Source organism: Asterias rubens, unplaced genomic scaffold (assembly GCF_902459465.1).
Source record: "Asterias rubens unplaced genomic scaffold, eAstRub1.3, whole genome shotgun sequence".
In the NCBI taxonomy this organism is placed as follows: Eukaryota; Metazoa; Echinodermata; class Asteroidea; order Forcipulatida; family Asteriidae; genus Asterias; species Asterias rubens.
This window is the reverse complement of record NW_022985709.1, coordinates 186,672-206,174: the sequence shown is the minus strand read 5'-3', so window position 1 is coordinate 206,174 and position 19,503 is coordinate 186,672. Positions and strand designations below refer to the sequence as shown.

General features: G+C 38.9%; 2 protein-coding genes across 2 annotated transcripts; both read right to left on the bottom strand.

The window, feature by feature from the left end:
- Positions 1 to 270: 270 nt before the first annotated feature.
- LOC117305968 (Bardet-Biedl syndrome 4 protein-like) lies at positions 271 to 10,959 on the bottom strand (the record flags this gene model as incomplete). The annotated part of the gene is given in 11 exon segments (XM_033790813.1): positions 271 to 340; positions 1,491 to 1,662; positions 2,956 to 3,108; positions 3,571 to 3,639; positions 4,254 to 4,308; positions 5,156 to 5,283; positions 6,104 to 6,230; positions 7,493 to 7,668; positions 8,971 to 9,050; positions 9,576 to 9,669; positions 10,667 to 10,959. Coding segments are annotated over 11 exon segments (1,169 nt in total), but the record flags the coding sequence as incomplete, so codon positions are not given.
- Positions 10,960 to 12,442: 1,483 nt separating this feature from the next.
- LOC117305971 (origin recognition complex subunit 6-like) lies at positions 12,443 to 19,464 on the bottom strand. Its single transcript, XM_033790819.1, has 7 exons — positions 19,323 to 19,464; positions 17,450 to 17,582; positions 16,930 to 17,093; positions 16,323 to 16,424; positions 14,859 to 14,971; positions 14,185 to 14,253; positions 12,443 to 13,075 (listed from the first exon to the last, which is right to left on the bottom strand). The coding sequence occupies exons 1-7, from the start codon at positions 19,385 to 19,387 to the stop codon at positions 12,963 to 12,965; spliced, it is 759 nt and encodes a 252-aa protein (XP_033646710.1). The 5' UTR covers positions 19,388 to 19,464; the 3' UTR covers positions 12,443 to 12,962.
- Between the last annotated feature and the right edge of the window lie 39 nt (positions 19,465 to 19,503).

Genomic DNA, 19,503 nt, shown 5'->3' with positions numbered 1-19,503 from the left:
CCCACTAATTGCCTTACAATGATTTGCAAATTTCCTTAAAGGCACTGGACACCTTCATGACCTTTGGTAATTTTCAAAGACCAGTGTTCTCACTTGGTCATCAGGTGTATCCCAAAATATGCCAAAAATGACAAACCTATGAAAATTTGGGCTCAATTGGTCATCAAAGTTGAAAGAGAATGATAAATTTGTGTGCTTTCAGTCTGTATGGTCAGACAGTAGGTAGATGAGTTTATGAACACCCGAGTTAAAAACGACTGAATAACTTACGAATCCAGAACTATGGCCTGGTCATAGGCTTGCTTGGCATTGTCTGTATCATCAAGATGGGTCAAGGCAACTAGTAGGAAAACAAAACAGAATATGACAATAAGCTTTTTACAATTACATGGAACTAGACACCTTTGGTAATTGTATTATCACTTGGTGTATCCAAACATATGAATAAAATAACAAATCTATTAAAATTTAGACTCAATAATAATAAAAATAATATCAAAGTCTTATACATGTTATAAAGCGCAATGGATCCACCAAACAAGGTACTCAAGGCGCTGAGTATATACAAACTTTCAGAAAGATATGTTATTGCAGTGATGATTTCTGAGACCCAATTATTTAGCACCTTCTCAGGGTTTTACCAAGGTGCTAGGGCGCATACAGCAGCCACAGCCGGGAACACCGGGGCGATCCCCTTCTCTTTACGAGAAGTGCACTGGGTTACTTTACATGCATTACACAACACATAGGACCAACGGCTTTACGTCCCATCCTAAGGACGAAGCAATGATAAGTGTCTTGCTTAAGGACACAAGTGTCACGGCTGGGGTCACCGAAGTTGCAAGAGAAATATTAAAGAAAAAACACCCTTTGTATTCTTTCAGATTCCTAAAAAGGCTTCAGGTCTACATATTTGGAGCGCAGGCCGTTTACTCCCCAATGGAGCTAAGATGGTTTAAGGAATGAATTAAATGGCCCCGTGACCAGGGGTACTAATGTTGGAAGCGCTTTGAGACGCCCTTCAGGTGTATAAAGAGCTATACCACCAATTATTAAGATAAGATAAGATAAGATAAGATAAGAACTTTATTTTTTCACACTGGGGAAATTATAACTGGTCATGATATTATAATATTATTAGGAGCTGAGAAGGAGAGTCCGAGTGGAGGGGATCTGCACCGTTTTGAGGAGGCATAGGCTGAGGTGGTTTGGGTATGTGGAAAGAAAGGAGGATGCAAACTGGGTCAAGAGGTGCACCAACGTAATTGTGGGTGGGCCCACACCCGTTGGCTGACCGCGCAAGACATGGCAGAGCTCTGTGTCGATGACATCCAACTGCCTGGAGTCGATGCAAGGGACTCGACTGACAGGGCCAAGTGGAGGAGAGCTATAGAGAGAAAGCAGGCCAACCCAGAACAGACTGGACAATGGCTTTAAAACCAAAATGATGATGATGATAATATTATTAGGGTATTAGGATAAATACTGACCAGCGAGAAGCATGAAGAGTTGACCCATCTTGGGTTTGAGATTGATGGCAGCACTGAGGTAGTGGAATGCCGACGCATACTGCTGCATGGTCAGGTGAACCAGACCCAGGTTGTACATGATCTTCCAGTCAAACGACGCCAGGTAGGCCGCCCTCTTTAGGCAACTTATGGACTTTGAAGAAATTGTTTTTAAAAAGCAGTTAGAACAACCAAGAAAGTGCTTCCAGTGTCGTTGCCAAATTGTGACTGGAGACTTGACTTAAGAGGCAATCCTATAGAAATGTATGTATACAATGAAACTAACGTTTGCAAATTTCATTACAAAACGTGGCCGTGTTTTTGAGATATTGCAGAAAATCGGGAGAGAATATGTTCACGCTTGAAGAATAGAAAGAAAAGGAATACATACTCTGAGAAACTACTGCAGTAACGCTTCTCAGATTCAACTTTTGGGGCATAAAAAATGATATCTTTTTACTTAACCACATAACTTCGAAAACTGCTGAGGCTTCTAACCAAATGTTTTATTGCCATAAATTATCAAACAGATACCTTCCCTTAAAGGGTATATGTACTTTTTCCTAACAAAAAACACAATGTCCACAGATTTACATTAAAGACCTGAATATGTCAAGTCGTAAACTTTGCTGAATTCACTTAAAATGTTTTCAAAGAATAGGGAAATCGAGTCATACGACTATAAAAAAATTTCAATTGTGTAAAAAAAAACAATCATTTTGAATGCCCTTATCCAGGGCTTTTCTGAGAGATTTGCGAAAAGCCCCGTTACGTAATCACTCTCAAAACGTCATCTCTGGGAGCTCCAATTTGTAAAGCCGCTTTGTTACAGCGTTGAGGCATAACAAAGCAAGATGACGTCAGCGGCATAGTTTTCCAAAATCTTTCGGTTGGGGCCTGATTTTTTATTTGATAATTACGAAAAATTCAGCAGTGTACACATATCAAAATTACATTAAAATGGTGAACAAGTGCATCATAAACAAGTTAAAATACCATTTCCGTTGAAAACATTCCGCTCAGGTAGCTGTTTAAACTTACAGTTTGAAGATTATGATAGTAGAAAGCTTCCCTTGAAATTTACTTACTAAGGTGATGTAGTTTTTGAGAAATGAGTAAAAGTAAATATTTTATATGCTATGGTTTTGTTATAATATCATAACTGGTTTTAAAAGGGGATTTTACATGCTAAAATAATTTTGGTCTCATGAGACCAAAATTATTTTGTGACTTGTTTTTCTGATTTCTCAAACTACACAACCTTAGTTAGTAATATTTGAAGGGAAGCTTTCCACTATCATTATTTTCAAACCCTGTAAGTTTAATGTTAATCCGTGGACATTTTGAAAAAGTACCCGAATCCTTTAAACTTAAATGACTCGGATACAAAACTAAGCAGATTCAGCAGCTCTATGATCTTGGGCCCAAACAGAACTCTGAAACTTACTGCTACGTATTTCTTCTTGCCGAAAAAGCACATGCCGATGTTATTCCAGAGGGGTGCACTCTCTGGGACGGATGCAGCTGCGATGCGGTACTTGGTCAGGGCTACTTCGAAATCGCCATGTTGCTGCATCATGCTACCAGCTGCTAGGATAGCCTGAAATAAATAGGAATATTTCACTATAAGCAAAAGCTTAATTCCAATTCATAAATGGCCATTTGTTAAAAAATAATGCAGTTGGAAAATCTGTACACAAAATTCGCCCAGATAAACACCCCAACGTGATGCCCTCTCGACCAATCAGAATGGATAAACTGTCCTGGGTGTTTATGAATACAGGACCAAGTCATTGCACTTGTGTCTTTCAGCAAGACTTGTTTTACTTCTTAGAGAACCAATAGTGTTCCCATTTAAGCTAATAGTCCCAGCCAATTTTCTACCTTTCGCTCAGGTAGTAGTTTAAAAGAAGGACAGTCCTTTTCAGAACTGCAAAGTCTCCTGAAAAAAAAATCTGAAAATTCTACTCCGCGATAATAATAGAGTACACTTACACTATTGTTTTTATTGTTGAAATACCTAAGAGTTAGAGTAAATACATTTTAAGTTTCATATGCTAACCTTAACATTACTGGGATCATACGTCAAAGCGTTTCCAAGGTGTTCAAAGGCTTTTTGGTTTTGACTCAACTGCAGAAATAGAAAATAATAGTTGAAATTAGATTCAGAATGTCAACATACATGTACATGTACGAAAGAAAGCAAACATCATGAAACACCGCACATAGATCGGTGTCACTTGATTGGTGGAACCAGCATCACACTTCATAATTAAGATGCCATGTATTTACCTCTGTACATGCTGTAAACGCGTGACAAGAGGTATCGATATGGCAAGCTGCCCATGGTAGCGAGGCTGCCGTATGTCCAACACTAAGGCAATGTTGTGTCATGGCGGACAAGGATTATGCCTATATGGATGCGTCCACATAGTTTAGAAGCGGTTTTTCAGAGTGTGTGTGGTGGAGGAGTTTCCTTGTCTGTTTTGTTTATGGTGTAAAAAAAATGTTCAAATGACAATGGGAGCTCTATGTACACGTATGAGTTAAATTATATAATTACTGCATGCCTTTCGTTTGTCTTGTCGAATAATGTAATTACTCAATAAAATCTTACTTTTTCCATTTCCCTCAGCTTTACCTAAAATTTTTGTCTTCAGACAGAAACCTGCCTTTTTTTACGGTATTTATTTAAAACCAATCATTGCCCACTGTTTTATTTGCTTAAATGTCACCTTTCTTTACCTGGAGGTACAGTAATCCGAGTGTAGTTAATAACTCAGGATTCTCTGGAGAAAATCTGTCAAAAAAGAAACAATAACTTATAGATATTTAATAGATGGAAATAATTTATATATAATTATTGACCCATTTCACCTGACGCATCTTGAATGCGCCATACTGGTGGGCAATTTCACTGTGCGTTTTTATATATAACTATATGCTGCACGTTATGCAGTAAAGTGTGCATTTTAGGCGACGCGGCGTTAATACACGTAAACCTAACTGCCCAACAACATGGTGAGCGTGGCATCAGTCGCCGCGTGTGATACACGTGCAAGGGGTCAATAAAGAGCAATTTTTGTTCCAAATATTAACCCATGTCTACATAGCTACACAATGTACCAGATTACCCAGAACAAAACACAACTGCTCATAGCGCCTAACTACTGGAATATGTACCTAAAAGAACTAACTAGTAAGTGTCTTTATTTTCACTCTTGTTACTAGAAATAAAAAGCGGGAAACATCATAAAATATTACAGAGAATTACAGGCTCTTTCCGACAGTCTAAAGTTTGTTGGGGTGTGTTGATTTGAAGATCAAGTTTTGGTTATCAAATTTAGATACATTTTATATATGTTCTTCATTTTTCCAAATAGTGTCATGGAAAATTAATATTTCTGTGTTCTTCAATTGAGCAGGCAACTTAGTAGTGCGTTTCCTCCTGTTTTGTTTTGTATTGTTGTCACGGGCACATCCATCACAAGCCTCGGCTTTTAGGATGATGCCTCCACGTGCAAATGTGGAAATAAATGTTCTATTGAGTTGAATTGAACAATTGAGAATTAATTAGTACAAAATTCCAGTGGGTGATAAATGTTTTTAAAATAATATGGGAGAAATATAATGTCAGTAATACTCACTCGACCGCTCTTTTGTACACGTCAATTGCCATGTGGATATCACCTTCCATTAAGTAGATCTTAGCCAGCATGGTGTACGATAAGTCATGACGATTGTACTGGATTGCCTGCTTTAACATTTCTTTGGCCTGTAACAAACAAAAATAATAATAATAATGATAACAACCGCAAATAGTTGGATTACTTTACAAATTTAATAGATGGAAATCTGCATCGGGGATAAAGAATATAAAATTTGGTTTTACCCATATATACACCGATGGTTGTCAGCACTGTAGACTCAGGACCTTCCCGAGTTCTGTGAACAAAAATCCCAGGCATCTTTTTCAGTGGAATGACACTGCTCTAGAATTGCAAAGGTTGTGGGCTCAAATCCCACATGAAGTTAGCTCTCACCTTGAAGTGGCCATTCCACCCAGGTAGTAGGACGATATGTCAAAATATATCTGTTTACATGCTCCCAAATTTGAATCTGAGAAGTATTACTCTCAGTAAATACTCTACTGGTTCCTTTCTATACAATGATTGGAACATGAAAAAGATGGTGGCCAAATGATAACGATCTATGGTCGAAGCTTTCAATTCGAGCCAATTTCTAGGTCTATATAATAATAATAATTTGGGAGGCTTATCATCCTTACTCGCAGCTAAGAGCTGAATTACGAAGGAGGCGGCTACAACATGTTCAAGAAGCAGGCATACAAGGGCTCTTTTGGCAGCCAGGCACATCAACCCATTGTGACCACGGAGCACAGCCAGAGATCGAAAGTGTTTGATTTTTCCCGAGGGAGGAAAACCGGATGATTGCAAAACCCTCGTGGCACAGCAGAGAACCAACACACAACTCAACTCACATATGGCCCAAGCTGGGTATTGAACCAGGGTCACCTTGGTGAGAGGCGAGCGCTTTACTCGCAAGCCAACCATGCCACCATATACAATGTATACCTTCAAATACTCCTTGAGATACATAAAGCAGACGCCCTGATTGTGACTAATCTCCCAATCTCTGCTGCTCATTCTGGCCGCCTCCGAATATACATCAATGGCCGCCTTGTGTCTTCCAAGAAGAAACCTGGCAAATATCAAATATCAGATAATAACAATAACAATAATTTGGGAGGCTAACTTTCCTTTCCCGCAGCTGAGAAGCTGTGTTGTGAAGGATGCAGCTACACTGTGTTTGAGCCACAGGCATGCAAGGCCGCCTCCCAGTTTACATCATAGGCTGCCTTGTGTCTTTCAAAAACAAAACTGTCAAAACATCAAACAAGAATGTCTGAGATATCTGAGCAGAAAGAGACAACTCATATTTTCCTCCTAAATACTGGGCCAAATTTCATAGAGCAGCTTAAAAGTTTCCTGTACTTCTGGTAATTAAAAAATAATAATAATAATAAAAAGTTCACAGATTACATTAAACTTACACAGTTTAAAGCCACTGGACACTACTCCACTTCAGAGGGAGCTGTTTCTCACAATGTTTTATACTACCAACCTCTCCCCATTACTCATTACCAAGTAAGGTTTTATGCTAATGATTATTTTGTGCAATTACCAATAGTGTCCACTGCCTTTAAAGGCACTTTTAAAGAACAGTCTTCTCACTTTGTGCATCTCAACAAATGCATAAAACAACAAACCTGTGAAAATTTGAACTCGATTGGTCGTCAAAGTTGCGAGTGAATAATGGAAGAAAAAGCACCCTTGTCGTACAAGTTGTGTGCTTTCAGATGCCTTAAATTCGAGACCTCAGCTGAGGTCTCAAATTCATTTAAAAGATTTTAGTGAGAAATTACTTCTTTCTCAAAAACTACATTACTTCAGAGGGAGCCGTCTCTCACAATGTTTTATACTTTCAACAACTCTCCGTTGCTCGCTAACAATTATTTTTGAGTAATTACCAATCGTGTCCAGTACCTTTAATCACATGCTATCAGTTTTGTTGACATGCCAAATATCATCACAATCACTATAAAACAGAGGGTTTGTGTGTTTTTGATGTTTTCAATAGTTTTGTCAAACAAATTTAACTCCTAAATAACATTTTCTGTAAACTTTTTCAAACAACTAAGCACAGTGTAGCCCTAGTAAATATTTGAAGAATTGTTCTTGCTTTGCCAACACGAATAAAAACCTTCTTTATTCATCTTTTCAAACCTGTGCATTTTGAACAAAAATGTCAGCTGAAAAATCTGGGCAGTAAAAGTATAAAGAGATATCCTGACATGTGAAAACAAAAAATGGGGTCGGGGTTTTTTGAACGGTCGGGCAGGGATGATCAACAATTTTTTTTTATGTGGCCTTACCATGATTACAAATAAACTCCACACTTACAATGATCTGGCTACTTGTTTGAGATTGTCTGAGTTCTGAGCGTTGATGAGGGAACATGTCTGGAAGCATTCCAGAGACTCCTGAATGCGTCCTTCCTGGCGTAGAATCAAAGCTTGGACGTACAGAGGATATTCGCACATGCCATTTGTCTCGGCCACCTGCTCTTTAATCAAAACCTGTCAGCAAGTAATAACAAAAAATAATAATCCAATAACAATAATGGTTAAAGGCACTGTGGTCGATTTCACAAAGAGTTAGGACTATTCCTAACTTAGGACTAGTCCTAGGAGATATACAAATTGCATGGATAGTCCTAAGTAAGGACGAAGAACTAGTCCTAACTCTTTGTGAAATCCACCCCTGGACACTATTGGTAATTACTCCAAATAATTGTTAGCATAAAAACTTACTTGGTAACGAGCAATGAAGAGCTGTTGATAGTATAAAATATTGTGAGAAATGGCTCCCTCTGAAGTACCAGAAGAAGAATTAATTTCTCACTAAAATATTTTAAATGAATTTGAGACCTCAGCTAAAAGCACACAGCTTGTGCGTCAAGGGTGTTTATTCTTCCATTATTCTCTCGCAACTTCACCTACCATTGAGTTCAAATTTTCACAGGTTTGTTATGTTATGCATATAATGAGATACACCAAGTGAGAAGACTGGTCTTTGTCAATAACCAAAGGTGTCCGGGGGTGGATTTCACAAAGAGTTAGGACTAGTCTTATCTCGAGTTAGGACCAGTTACTCATCTTAACTTAGGACTATCCATGCAATTTGTATATCTCCTAGGACTAGTCCTAACTCTTTGTGAAATCGGCCCCAGTGCCTTGCTTAATTTTTATTTTATTTTTTATTTTTATTTTTTATGCAAGTCGCCTGACACACAAGGCCTGAAGGCCACTTCGAGGTGTGGGCTACAATTATTTTTTCCAAAGGCCGTTGCCACCTACTCCTAGGGCTGAAACAGGGTTACCCCTTTCACAGTCCATACAAATGTATGCTTGGGTATCATCAGGTCAAAGCCTGGCCGGTAGAGCAGAAAGCACTACCTCCCCAATTTTATGTAGCAAGTGTCACGACCGGGATCCGAACCCACACCCTGCTGATCAAACACCAGTGCTTGAATCCGGTGCTCTTAACCGCTCGGCTTTGTGATTGTGTCGAACCACAGACGATGCGCCACATGATAGATGACTGCCCACTCTCTCACTTTGATGGTGGCATCAAAGCCCTTCACCTGGCTGAGGACCCAGCCGTAAACTGGATTGTGGACTTCAAACAAGATCTACATAGCATACGACATCATCAACCGCTTGGCCATGACACAAGTATCACTCAAACCCACACTCTGCTGATTGTAGAAACACCAGAGCTGGAGTGCGGAGCTCTTAACCGCTTGACCACAGCACGCCACAGTCAATAAGGGATTCAATCAAATAATGAAATGGTAAGTCTTGAATATTGTAGTTTACCTTTGCAGTTTCAAATTCCTTTCTGACATAATGCAGGTGTATCAGCCAGTTGCAGCGTTCAAAGATCGGTAATTCTGGTGCTGTGGCAAAAATTATAAAAAGGGAGAAATTTAATCCACAACTTGCATAATCTGTGTACCTAACATGCCTAAATCATTATTATCAATAACTTCCTAAGCCCATTTGACCACAGGCAGCCTCAAACATCCAACATCCTTTACTCTTATGCCATACTCCCCTGGCTCGTCAGCCCCCCCGAACTCAATTTTCATTCTTCTAGGGCAAACCACTGAGTTTTGGACACCATAAAGGGGTGAGCTGATGCGAAGGAAACAGATGGCCATGCGGAAGATGCGCTTCTTTGGACACACCATGTGTCCGGGAGATTTCATCAAAGAAATATTCCAGGGGTAAGAGAAGGAGAGTGTTGTCCAGCAATATCATGGACGGATGACATAAAGAATTGGACAGGATGGCAGCTGCAGCAAGATCAGCAGCAGATCCAGATGGTTGACCTAAATGTGTAATGCCCACCCCAGCGCAATTTGCACCAATGGACTAAAGAGAGACAGAGAGAGAGGGCAAGAATGAAAAACGATATTTACCTTTCTTTGGTCTGGCTTTTGGTTGTTGCTTCACAGGTTGTTTGACTTCAACGGAACTGTTGACCATATCCATAGCATTAGCGTTCATACTTCCCTGGAAATTGACAAAATCAAAATCAAAAGTTTTTGAGTTTGATTTGATCCAGTAGAGGTAGAAAACTAATGGATCAAAACAGCACCATCAGGGCCAAAATTCATGGCTCTGCTTACCGTATGCAAAGAATTGGCACTTGCGGAAGCAGGGAATTCGTGCTTACGTCAAGCGTGTTTCCACGTTTACTAAGGATGCCGAAAATCTTGACCTCTAGCAAGCTTGCCCCCAACAAAGTGGCCCCTTGCTTGGCTTGCAAAGTGATCCCTTGGCATCTTGCAAAGTCACCCCCTGACCGACTTGCCCTGGGACTTTACAAAGTCCCCCCTAGCAAAGTCACCACCAAGCAAAGTCACCCCCAAGCAAAGTCGCCCCCAGATGTTATTTAGTTCAGAAAATTATGGTGTTACTCACTGTACTGTGTTTATAGGTGAGTTTGTGTTTGGGCAAAAAACATCCAAATAACTCAAAGTCAAATAACTCAGTGTAATGGGATAACTTCGGATAAGTCATAAGTCAATAATGGCTAAAATTTAAATTATTATTGTCAACGTTTTATTTAGCCCCATTGTCACTTGTGTGTAGTTGCGATAACGTAACCCTCCTGCCGACGGTGTAGCCGAAGGGTTAAAAAGCTTCCGCAATGTTTGCAGCAGGGCACAATGGTTTAAAACGTACAATTTCGACAGCTAGTCAGCAGATTTGCTCCATTTTTACCCACACAATTTAAGTGGGGCAACGTTTTATCGAGAACGTCGCTTAAAAAATAAAATAAAATTGTGGGTGCCGAGTTAGTTGCGATAACGTAACCCTCCTGCCGACGGCGTGTGCCGAGTTTGCAAGGTGCCGAGGTTGTAGGTGCCGAGTTTGCAGGTGCCGGGTTTGCAATATTATTATATAACAAAATTATTAATAAATAAAATATTAAATTGGCATTCATTCATTTTCATTGAATTGAGTTTTTCATTCAAATTTCTATTTTTTTCTTACAAATAATTACCTGAACAGCATTTTCCATTTGGGCCATTCCACTGTCTTCAGCCATGATCAATATAAACCACTGTTTTAAGTTTCAATGGTGTCAACAAAGGCAAATGCTGTCAAAAAAGGTCAGCCCTTTTTAATTATTTTTAGATTTTTGAGCGACAGTTTTTGTTTACATCGTCTCCTCGGTGCTGATGGAATTTCAACTGTTACCACTCACTCATCGTCGTATTTTGTCAATGAGTCTTTTTTTCACTGGTATCCGTTCAGCTACCTGGTTAGACTTTGTTCCAAGTCTGTGATCGTGGTTTTAAGTTGCCTGAAACATAGAGTAAGGCCGTGTCCGAAACGACGACTTCGGCTACAGCTACGTCTAGATCAGCGCGTCTACCAGTGTTGAAGAATAGCAGACGCGCGCGATCTAGCCGTAGCTGTAGCCGAAGTCGCCGTTTCGGACACGGCCTTATATATAACTCTATGTGCTGAAAGTTGAAACAGCGCCCTCTTGTGTATAAACCTCCGTGCAGAAAAAAAAATAATCCGCAGTCTCGGACTTGAAATCAAGGCTACTACCTAGTTGCCTGAGTGTGACATTGCGTTCAACCTACGGGACGACTGTTTTATGATAATAATAATAATAATACAAAACCCGATAACTGTTTTATGAAGCATGTAATAGAAATAATTGTTTTGTGCAAGGAGAGGTTTTATGTTTTTCAAGTCAAATAAAAACTCTTAAAACTTAACTTAACTTAAATGCATTTATAAAGCGCTTTAACACTGTTAAAGGAGTGTCTCTGAATTGGACCGCGCCATCATTTATTCAAAATACTGATGAAATGTTTTTTAAAAATCACAAAATTTACAATTAAGAATGTAAATGAGACTCAGTTCCTTTTTATATTTTTCATTTCGGATTTTAATAACGATTTGTAGTTTTCACCAAATACAATTAGAACATTAACATAATCATTTCCATTAGTTTTAAATCAGTTTTTACTTTTGTTTTAATTTGTAATTTTTTAAGAGGGAAATCAATGAAGTACAATATGTTGTCTCGCACTAGCCAGCTAGTTCATAAAGAGATTACTGAGAGAGAATACAGTTGCCTATACCACAAAGTGCAGACCTCATCACCTCGGCCTATATACAGTGGTGACTGTCCTTTCCTAATAGTCAACATCAATTGTAGAATTGAGATTTATATTTAGCAAACACTTATTTTAAGTTATCATACCAGCCCCCGATTTCACGAAGCTTGCAACGCGTCGCAAGTGCAAGTTGCGACCGCTTACACGTCGTAAGTTGCAATGCGTATGGAATCCATTTCATCAAAGTTACGATGCGTTGGATACGTCGCAAGTTCCTTGACAACGAGGAAGAACACGTCGTAAGTTACGACGACCCATAGGGTCGTCGTAAGAATGCTATGAAATCGGGGGCAGTGTGTTTATTTTCTTTATACAGTCTGTTTAAAGAAACACGTTGCCTTGGATCGGACGAGTTGGTCCATGAAAAGCGTTTGAAACCGTTTGTTATGAAATGCATGTAGTTAGAAAGAGGTTTTAGAAGTAGAATATAATGATCCACACAAGTATCACTCAAAATTGCACGGTTTTCCTTTTACGTCGCAAATTAACACAGTCCGCCATTTATGGGAGTCAAAAATTTGACTCCCATAAATGACCGACTGTGTTAGTCGACGAGGTTAAAAGAAAACCACGCAGTTTTGAGGTATATTTGTGTAGATCATTGTATTCTACTTTTACAACATCTTTCTACCCATCCATTTTATAACAAACAGTTACAGAACAGTTTTCAAAGACCAACTCGACCGATCCAAGGCAACGTGTTCCTTTAAAATTTCTCATGTCGCCGGAATATGACTTCTTGTCAGATTGTTTTTATTTGTATGGTTTCCAGTTAAAAATTCTACTTGTTGGTGAAGTTTTTTTAACTTGGGTGATTAAATAACAATTGTACACTTTCTTTTCGGGTAATTGAAATAGCAATTGCATTACTTTTGTCCTTTTAATAATACTTTTTTTTGTCCAATTAGACTTGTTAACTTTTTTTTGCAGCATTGCACAATAATACAAAACCTGGGACCAATTTCATACAGTTTCTTGCACAAAAAAAGCTGAGCCAAAACAACAAAACGTCCTAATATAATCAGAATCAAGTTACCAGCCAATAAGTCCATGTAAAATAAGCATGGATTTTTTAAGCTGTATATTCTGCTTAAGCAGCACTATGAAATTGGGCCCATCCGGGCAAAATTCTTTGGATCTTTTAAAGTTATTCTGCTTCTGTCATGTCTTTGTGTTGGCTCCTTCCAGTATTCTTCTTTTCCACTCTTCGTAGTCGCTGTTTGTGCCGCCATTTTGTTTCTTGGTGAGCTGCTTTTTCGGAGGGCTACACTCTTCTGGAAACAGAATTTCAAGATAAACTATTATATAAAATTGGCCGAGTGCAATTAAATATACTCAAATACTTATTCTGTTGATCAACTCTATTCAAAACATTACACTGAAATCTTTATGGTAATTTTGACTCACTGTGACTGATGCCGCGATTTGTAAATTTGCGAAACCATTTAAGGAACATGTTCCCTTGGATCAGACGAGTTGGTGTATAAAAAAAGCGTTTGTAACCGTTTTTTATAAAATGCATTTGGTTGGAAAGATATTTTAAAAGTAGAATACAATGATCCACACAAATTTGCCTCAAAATTGCGTGGTTTTCCTTTTACTGTGCGAACTAACACGGTCATTTGTGAGAGTCAAAAATTTGACTCCCATAAATGGCTGACTGTGTTAGTCGACGAGGTAAAAGGAAAACCGTGCAGTTTAGAGGCATGTTTGTGTGGATCATTGTATTCTACTTTTACAACATCTTTCTACCCATTTATAACAAATTTACAACAAGCATTTCATAACAAACGGTTACAAACGCTTTTCAAAGACCACTTTGACCGATCCAAGGCAACGTGTTCCTTTAATGAACGAACACATGAATGAATGTATACAGAGAATATTAATTTAAATTCTATTCATTTTGAGTCATTTGTGAGGAATTCACAACTTGGATGGGTAGATGGCATCATCTCACTCATGTTTGGAGTGCACACAAAACTTTTCCACACAGAGTTGTGGGCACTTTGTTCTGTTATTCCCTTTCCAAAAAGAATCCCCATGTGGGCACCCGGTTTAACAAAGAAACACATTGTAGGGACATTTGTTTCATTGTGAAAAAGTCCCCACAGCTTTGTGTATGCCAGAACAGCATCCATTTTAGCATGCAGACCCCAATGTTTATTTTTCTTCAATATATCAATTTAAGTTTTTACGACCTTCCTTCAGTTCATCAGGCAGTTGAAATCTTTCATTAAATAGCTTTTTGAGAAAACATTGAAGGCTTCTTCTATAATGCTCAAATTTCATTTGTTGTGTTTTAAATCATCCACCAATTACTGACTTGTTATCAGAAAGTTTTTTGTTTTCGACTAGAATGTTCTCCTCTACTGTAACTTACCTTCAAATGACGTTTCTAGATCATCAAGCCAATGTCCTTGGCGTTTCGACTTACTCGTACTTTTGTCACCTACCATGGGAAAGAATATGGGGGAAAAAATCTCAATATTAATGTCAGAAGATATCCAGACTGATCACATTAACCAAACTAGTGCCTATCACGACGGCTAGAGGAGAATTGTAACTAGGGCCTATCTGAATTACTAGATCACATTAACCAAACTAGGGCCTAGTATTATCTATTCATACGGTAGGCCCCGTTTCTCTTTTTTTTCCATTGAATTAGTAGATAGATAGTAACCAATCTAGGGCCTCGTATTATCTTCTTCTTTAGTGTTTTTTAATGAAATTTTGTTATTGTAATTTCTACGGAGCTTGAGTGCACTACACCTTTCGATGTTTTGGTTTTGCACTTTTTAGTCGTTGTTTTGAAAAGTGCTTTTGCTCTTTAAGGTATGTTTCTTCATTGGTTTTTGGAAACTGTGTGTTTCTGTTTACTTATTTAGTACACATCTAACAGCACAGTTAGCGCCAGTAATAGGATGAATGGGAAACAAGAAGAAATATTCCATCGTTGATGTGGGACGGAAACCCTTGAAACATTTGGTCAATGCCTTTTAAATTTCCCTCATCTAAAGGAAAACAAAATGTTTGTTATTTTGTATGCCAACTTACCTATTACAGCCATAGCGTGTTGAGTAAGCTCTGTGCAAAGTCTATCAAATGTTGACCTATTGACCCCAGCGACTGCCAAGTATTTACTCTTTTCTGCTTTGATTTTCAGGTGTCTGCAAAAATAATTTAATTAAGCATGAAGTTATTACAATGATATTTGGCACATTATTTTGGCTCATGATATGATTGCAAAGTCACTGGATCCAAGGATGCCTGATAAGTGAACTTAAAGATGCTATGTCAGATTTTTGGCCCCAAACATTAAAAAATTGATTAAAAAATTTCGCTCTCACGAAAAAAAGTTTTTACATTTTACTTTTAAGGGTCAGGAACCATGACAAAAATTTAAAATGTTTCTTATAAAACACATAAGAATTGGTCACGTGATATATTGTCGGGATCCCGTCAAAAACTAATTTTGAGCACTTTATTTCACTGCTACTAATAATTGGCGGACTTTTTTGAGCAATGGCTCAAATGAAAGCTTGCAACTTTCTCGACCCCCATCAAAATACCTATTGAATTTTAAATCAAACTTTTTGGGTCAAATCGGCAAAAAATCTGACATAGCATCTTCAATCACTGCTGCTAGCAAGCCCTAGGAAATTACCTGTAGGCAAGGGTGCTTGTTGCTATGCGCACCGGAACCCCTACTCTTCCACATGTGATGTTCTTGGTTACAGGCTTACCAATTCTAGTATTGACCCCTTGCATGCTTGTCACACGCGGTGACTGATGTCACGCTCACCATGTTGGTGGGCAGTTAGGTTTACGTGTATTAATGCCGCGTCGCCTAAAACGTGCACTTCACTGCATAACGCACAGCATACTCAATGCATAAAGTTATATTATGAGAATGCACAGTGAAATTGCCCACCAGTATGGCGCATTCAAGATTTTTCTGCTGATGACGTCAGGTGAAATGGGTCAATACTGGACCTACGGCGTCGGCTTTTACGTCCATTCCACATGACAAAGTATTATTTGTTGTAAAACAACTTGCTCAAGGACACAACCATCAACACCACCAGGCCAGGATTCGATCGAACACTCTGTAAACTACAGGGGCCAATTTCATAGAGCTGCTTAAGCAAAAAATTTGCTTAAGCACGAAAAAAGCTCGCTTATTTTACACGTTACTGGCCAAAATTTCATGCCATTTACATTGCTTATGACTAGTATTTAGCTGTTGTTTACTTAGCATAACAATTGAGTGGAGTCTTGGCCGGTAATCTGATTTTACTAAGCAATGAATTTTTTGCTTAAGCAAATTTTGTGCTTAAGCAGCTCTATGAAATTGGGCCCAGACCTTTAAAACACAGCTCCACAATTTACGCATTCATATGGTAGGCCATGTTTCTATTTTTTTTCCCATTGAAACCAAGATATCTTTCTCAACGAAATAACCGTTTCCTAGCAGCATGTAAGTACAATGCACTGGTTCCCAGACTACTAGATACGTACCTGCATGCCGTGTACAGACTACCAGTAGTGAATAGTGGCCCATTAAAGTTGACATCTTCTTTTGTAGACTCGGACATTTTGCAATCAAAATTTTTCCTGTATCTGAAGAAATGAAAAGCTCACATGTTTACATCACATTGACAAAATAAAGGTACGCATACTAGACCATTCTTCTCTTGCTTGGTAAAATTGTCCACCAAGTTGAGGTGACCAAATATTTAGCGCACTAAGCTAAATCGATCAGAAGAACCATATCTCTGCCCTCACAGGTCCAATACATGTATACCCCTTGGTTAAGAGAAACAATTAAAGTTTAAGTGTCTTGCTCATGGACACAAGTGACATGACTGGCAGGCCTCAAATTAACCCACGGCACCCTCAGCAGTTGTCGTGGTGGCATGTTCTATTTTCCTCTCATATAAGGGACATTTCTTTAACAAAAAAAGGCCCCTTGTAAGAGGAAAGCTACAGTGCCCCTTTTAGAACAATATTTAAGGCCTGGACCGGGATTCGCACCCACACCAATAAAATTTAAAAAACAGAACTGAATTCCAGTGCTCGTCTTGGCCCCTCTGCTATTCCAGGCTATAATGGAAGTTCGCAATACCTTGCTAAGATTTCTAAGGCTGGCGTGACCGCAGGAAGACATCCAAACTGTACAGCAAGATCTCTCACACTGACATTTTGATTTAATTCCAGAAGATTTTCCAAGGTCTTGTAACTTGTTGTGTAGACCTTTCTCGTCACACCTGAAATTCTGATGAGCGAGTTCTAAATTCAAAAGAAAAATGGTAGGCCTTATTTTTTTAAAGATCAACATTTGGGGTTTCCTTAGCCCCGGTAGGACGTCTGGTTGTATGTATGCAAACAGAGGAGTCCAACCTGGGCTAGAGTCATAACTGTTTTATTACACAGTGTGTATGGCCATTCAGAATTGTCAATGTCTAAATATTCTGAATATGTTTTCTTCCCGAAATTCTGGGTGGGTCAAAAGAAATAACTGAGGAAAAAGTAGAAGACAGAATACTTAGCGTGCCAAGATCATCAATATCATAAGTTTCTGATTCGACTACATATGTACACAGTAAAGATTGTTTTTCTAAAAGAATTGACACAAGATGAATTACTTTGTCTATTGGTTGATCCATCGAGTTAGCAGCAAGTTCAATACACATGACCGCTTTACATGAGCTGTTTGGGCACAATGCTGTCCCTCCCACTGATCTCACTTCACAGAGCCTCAGCAATTCATGGGCTTTCCTAAAAAATGAATACAGAAATAGAAAGTCAGTGAACAAAATGAGAATTATATTCATGATTTCATTTAGTTCATCATCATCTTCCTATACTGTGCAGAAACCTCCTCTGGAGTATACTCGCACAAGCGATAACGTCACCCTCCTCCCTCTCGGTCGTCGGTCCGGTAGGGTTACGTTATAGCAACATAGATTTCATAGCGGACAAACAGAAATGCAACCAGGACTCAGGAGCTCCTCCCTCTTGACCTGACCTCATTGACTCTTTGAGTGCTATTCCTATCCAAGAGAGGAGCTGATCAATAATTCTATCAAAATCAAGATAATTAAGTATAATAAAATAAAATAAAAAGTCGGCACATTGAATTTATGCATAGACATGTTGGTGAAATGAAAACGTTAAATTATTATTTAAACATATGATTTATGAAGATAAAGAAAACACACATTTAATAGTAATACAACAATAGAGAAAGAAAAGAGAACCAGCAGTAGTTGCGATAACGTAACCCTCCTCCCGACGGCCGCAGGGTTACGAGATAGGTTCGAGCGAAAACGGTTAATCTGGTCCAACACAGGCAAATTCGACAGCTAGTTACCAGAGTTTACCAATTTTTACCACTTTCAAAAATCATGACACAAATTCTGAGGGTATGAACTTAATCCGCAATGTCTAATGCAGCCTGCCATAATACACAAAACACCATTTAGGAAATATTTCGAAGAAAAATTGACAAAAACTTACCAGATCCCGGAGCGAATTCCCAGGTTCATATTTTGAACCTGTTGCATCGCTTTGCAAACGCATTATTTTGTTGTTGGGCCTAGTTGCGATAACGTAACCCTCCTGGTTCGAATTTTCAACCTGGGACTTTCGCTCGGGAATCTGGTAAGTTGTTGTGCCTTTTCTTCAAATTATTTCCTCAATGGTGTTTTGAGTGATATTGTAGGATTCATTAGACATTGAGGATCAAGTTCGTGTTTCTAGAATTTGTGTCATGATTTTCAAAAGTGGTAAAAATGGAGCGAATCTGCTGACTAGCTGTCGAAATTGTACGTTTTTAACCATTTCGCCCTGCCCCTGCTCACATTGCGTCTGCTTCGTAACCCTCCGACTACGCCATCGGCAGGAGGGTTACGTTATCGCAACTATAGGGCGCCCTCACCTAGGAGGTCAAAAGATTAGAAGGTTGTTCATTGGCCAATCCTGTGCACCGCGCGTACAAATCTGTGCGTTTCGATTGTTTCGTCACCGTTTTTCCTCTAAGATTGCCGCTGGATGACGTCAATGCATAAGGTCTATTGTACGTGTTGGACCAGATTAACCGTTTTTGCTCGAACCTATCTCATAACCCTCCGGCCTGGCAGCCGTCGGGAGGAGGATTACGTTATCGCAACTTAACCAGCAGGTGCCTTAAACAAATGACAACACTAAGTAGTAAGTAAATCAGGGGATATATCAATCAGGTAAATTAGATACTATATTATTTTATTTCGAATGAAAAAGTGGTGGCGCCATACGAAAACTTTTCCAAATAATTCAACACTGATCACATTTGTAGTTGTTGGGGGACTTGATGGTACAATAGTATAGTATGGTAGAGTACTAAATAGTTGTAGTTAGTACAACAAAGTTATTTTGTTTTCTGTTTTGAAATAAAAAATAGTCACTGATTTCCCACAGTACAGAGACCAGGCATCGCGCAGCTTAACTGCTACAGATCTACCTACAAAAATTACATACCTGATGACATCCTCTGAAGAAACTCCAACTTTAAACGCCAATGTTTTCATCTGGGACGACTCCATTGTTATTGTTGTTGATGCTGCATTGCTGGTCCAAATAATTAATAGTGAATGATCCTAAAAATCCAAAACCGCGCCAACGAGTGAGATCTTTAAGTCACATGACTTTATCACGTGAT

Bases quoted from the DNA above. Each gene is read 5' to 3' on its own strand.
- LOC117305971 (XM_033790819.1), bottom strand. From the start codon at position 19,387: ATGGAGTCGTCCCAGATGAAAACATTGGCGTTTAAAGTTGGAGTTTCT. The intron at 17,094-17,449 runs GTAATTCATCTT...TTTTGAATTTAG, and splicing joins TGGATCAACCAATAGACAAA to AACTCGCTCATCAGAATTTC. The intron at 16,425-16,929 runs GTATTGCGAACT...TCATTTCTTCAG, and splicing joins GCCTTAGAAATCTTAGCAAG to ATACAGGAAAAATTTTGATT.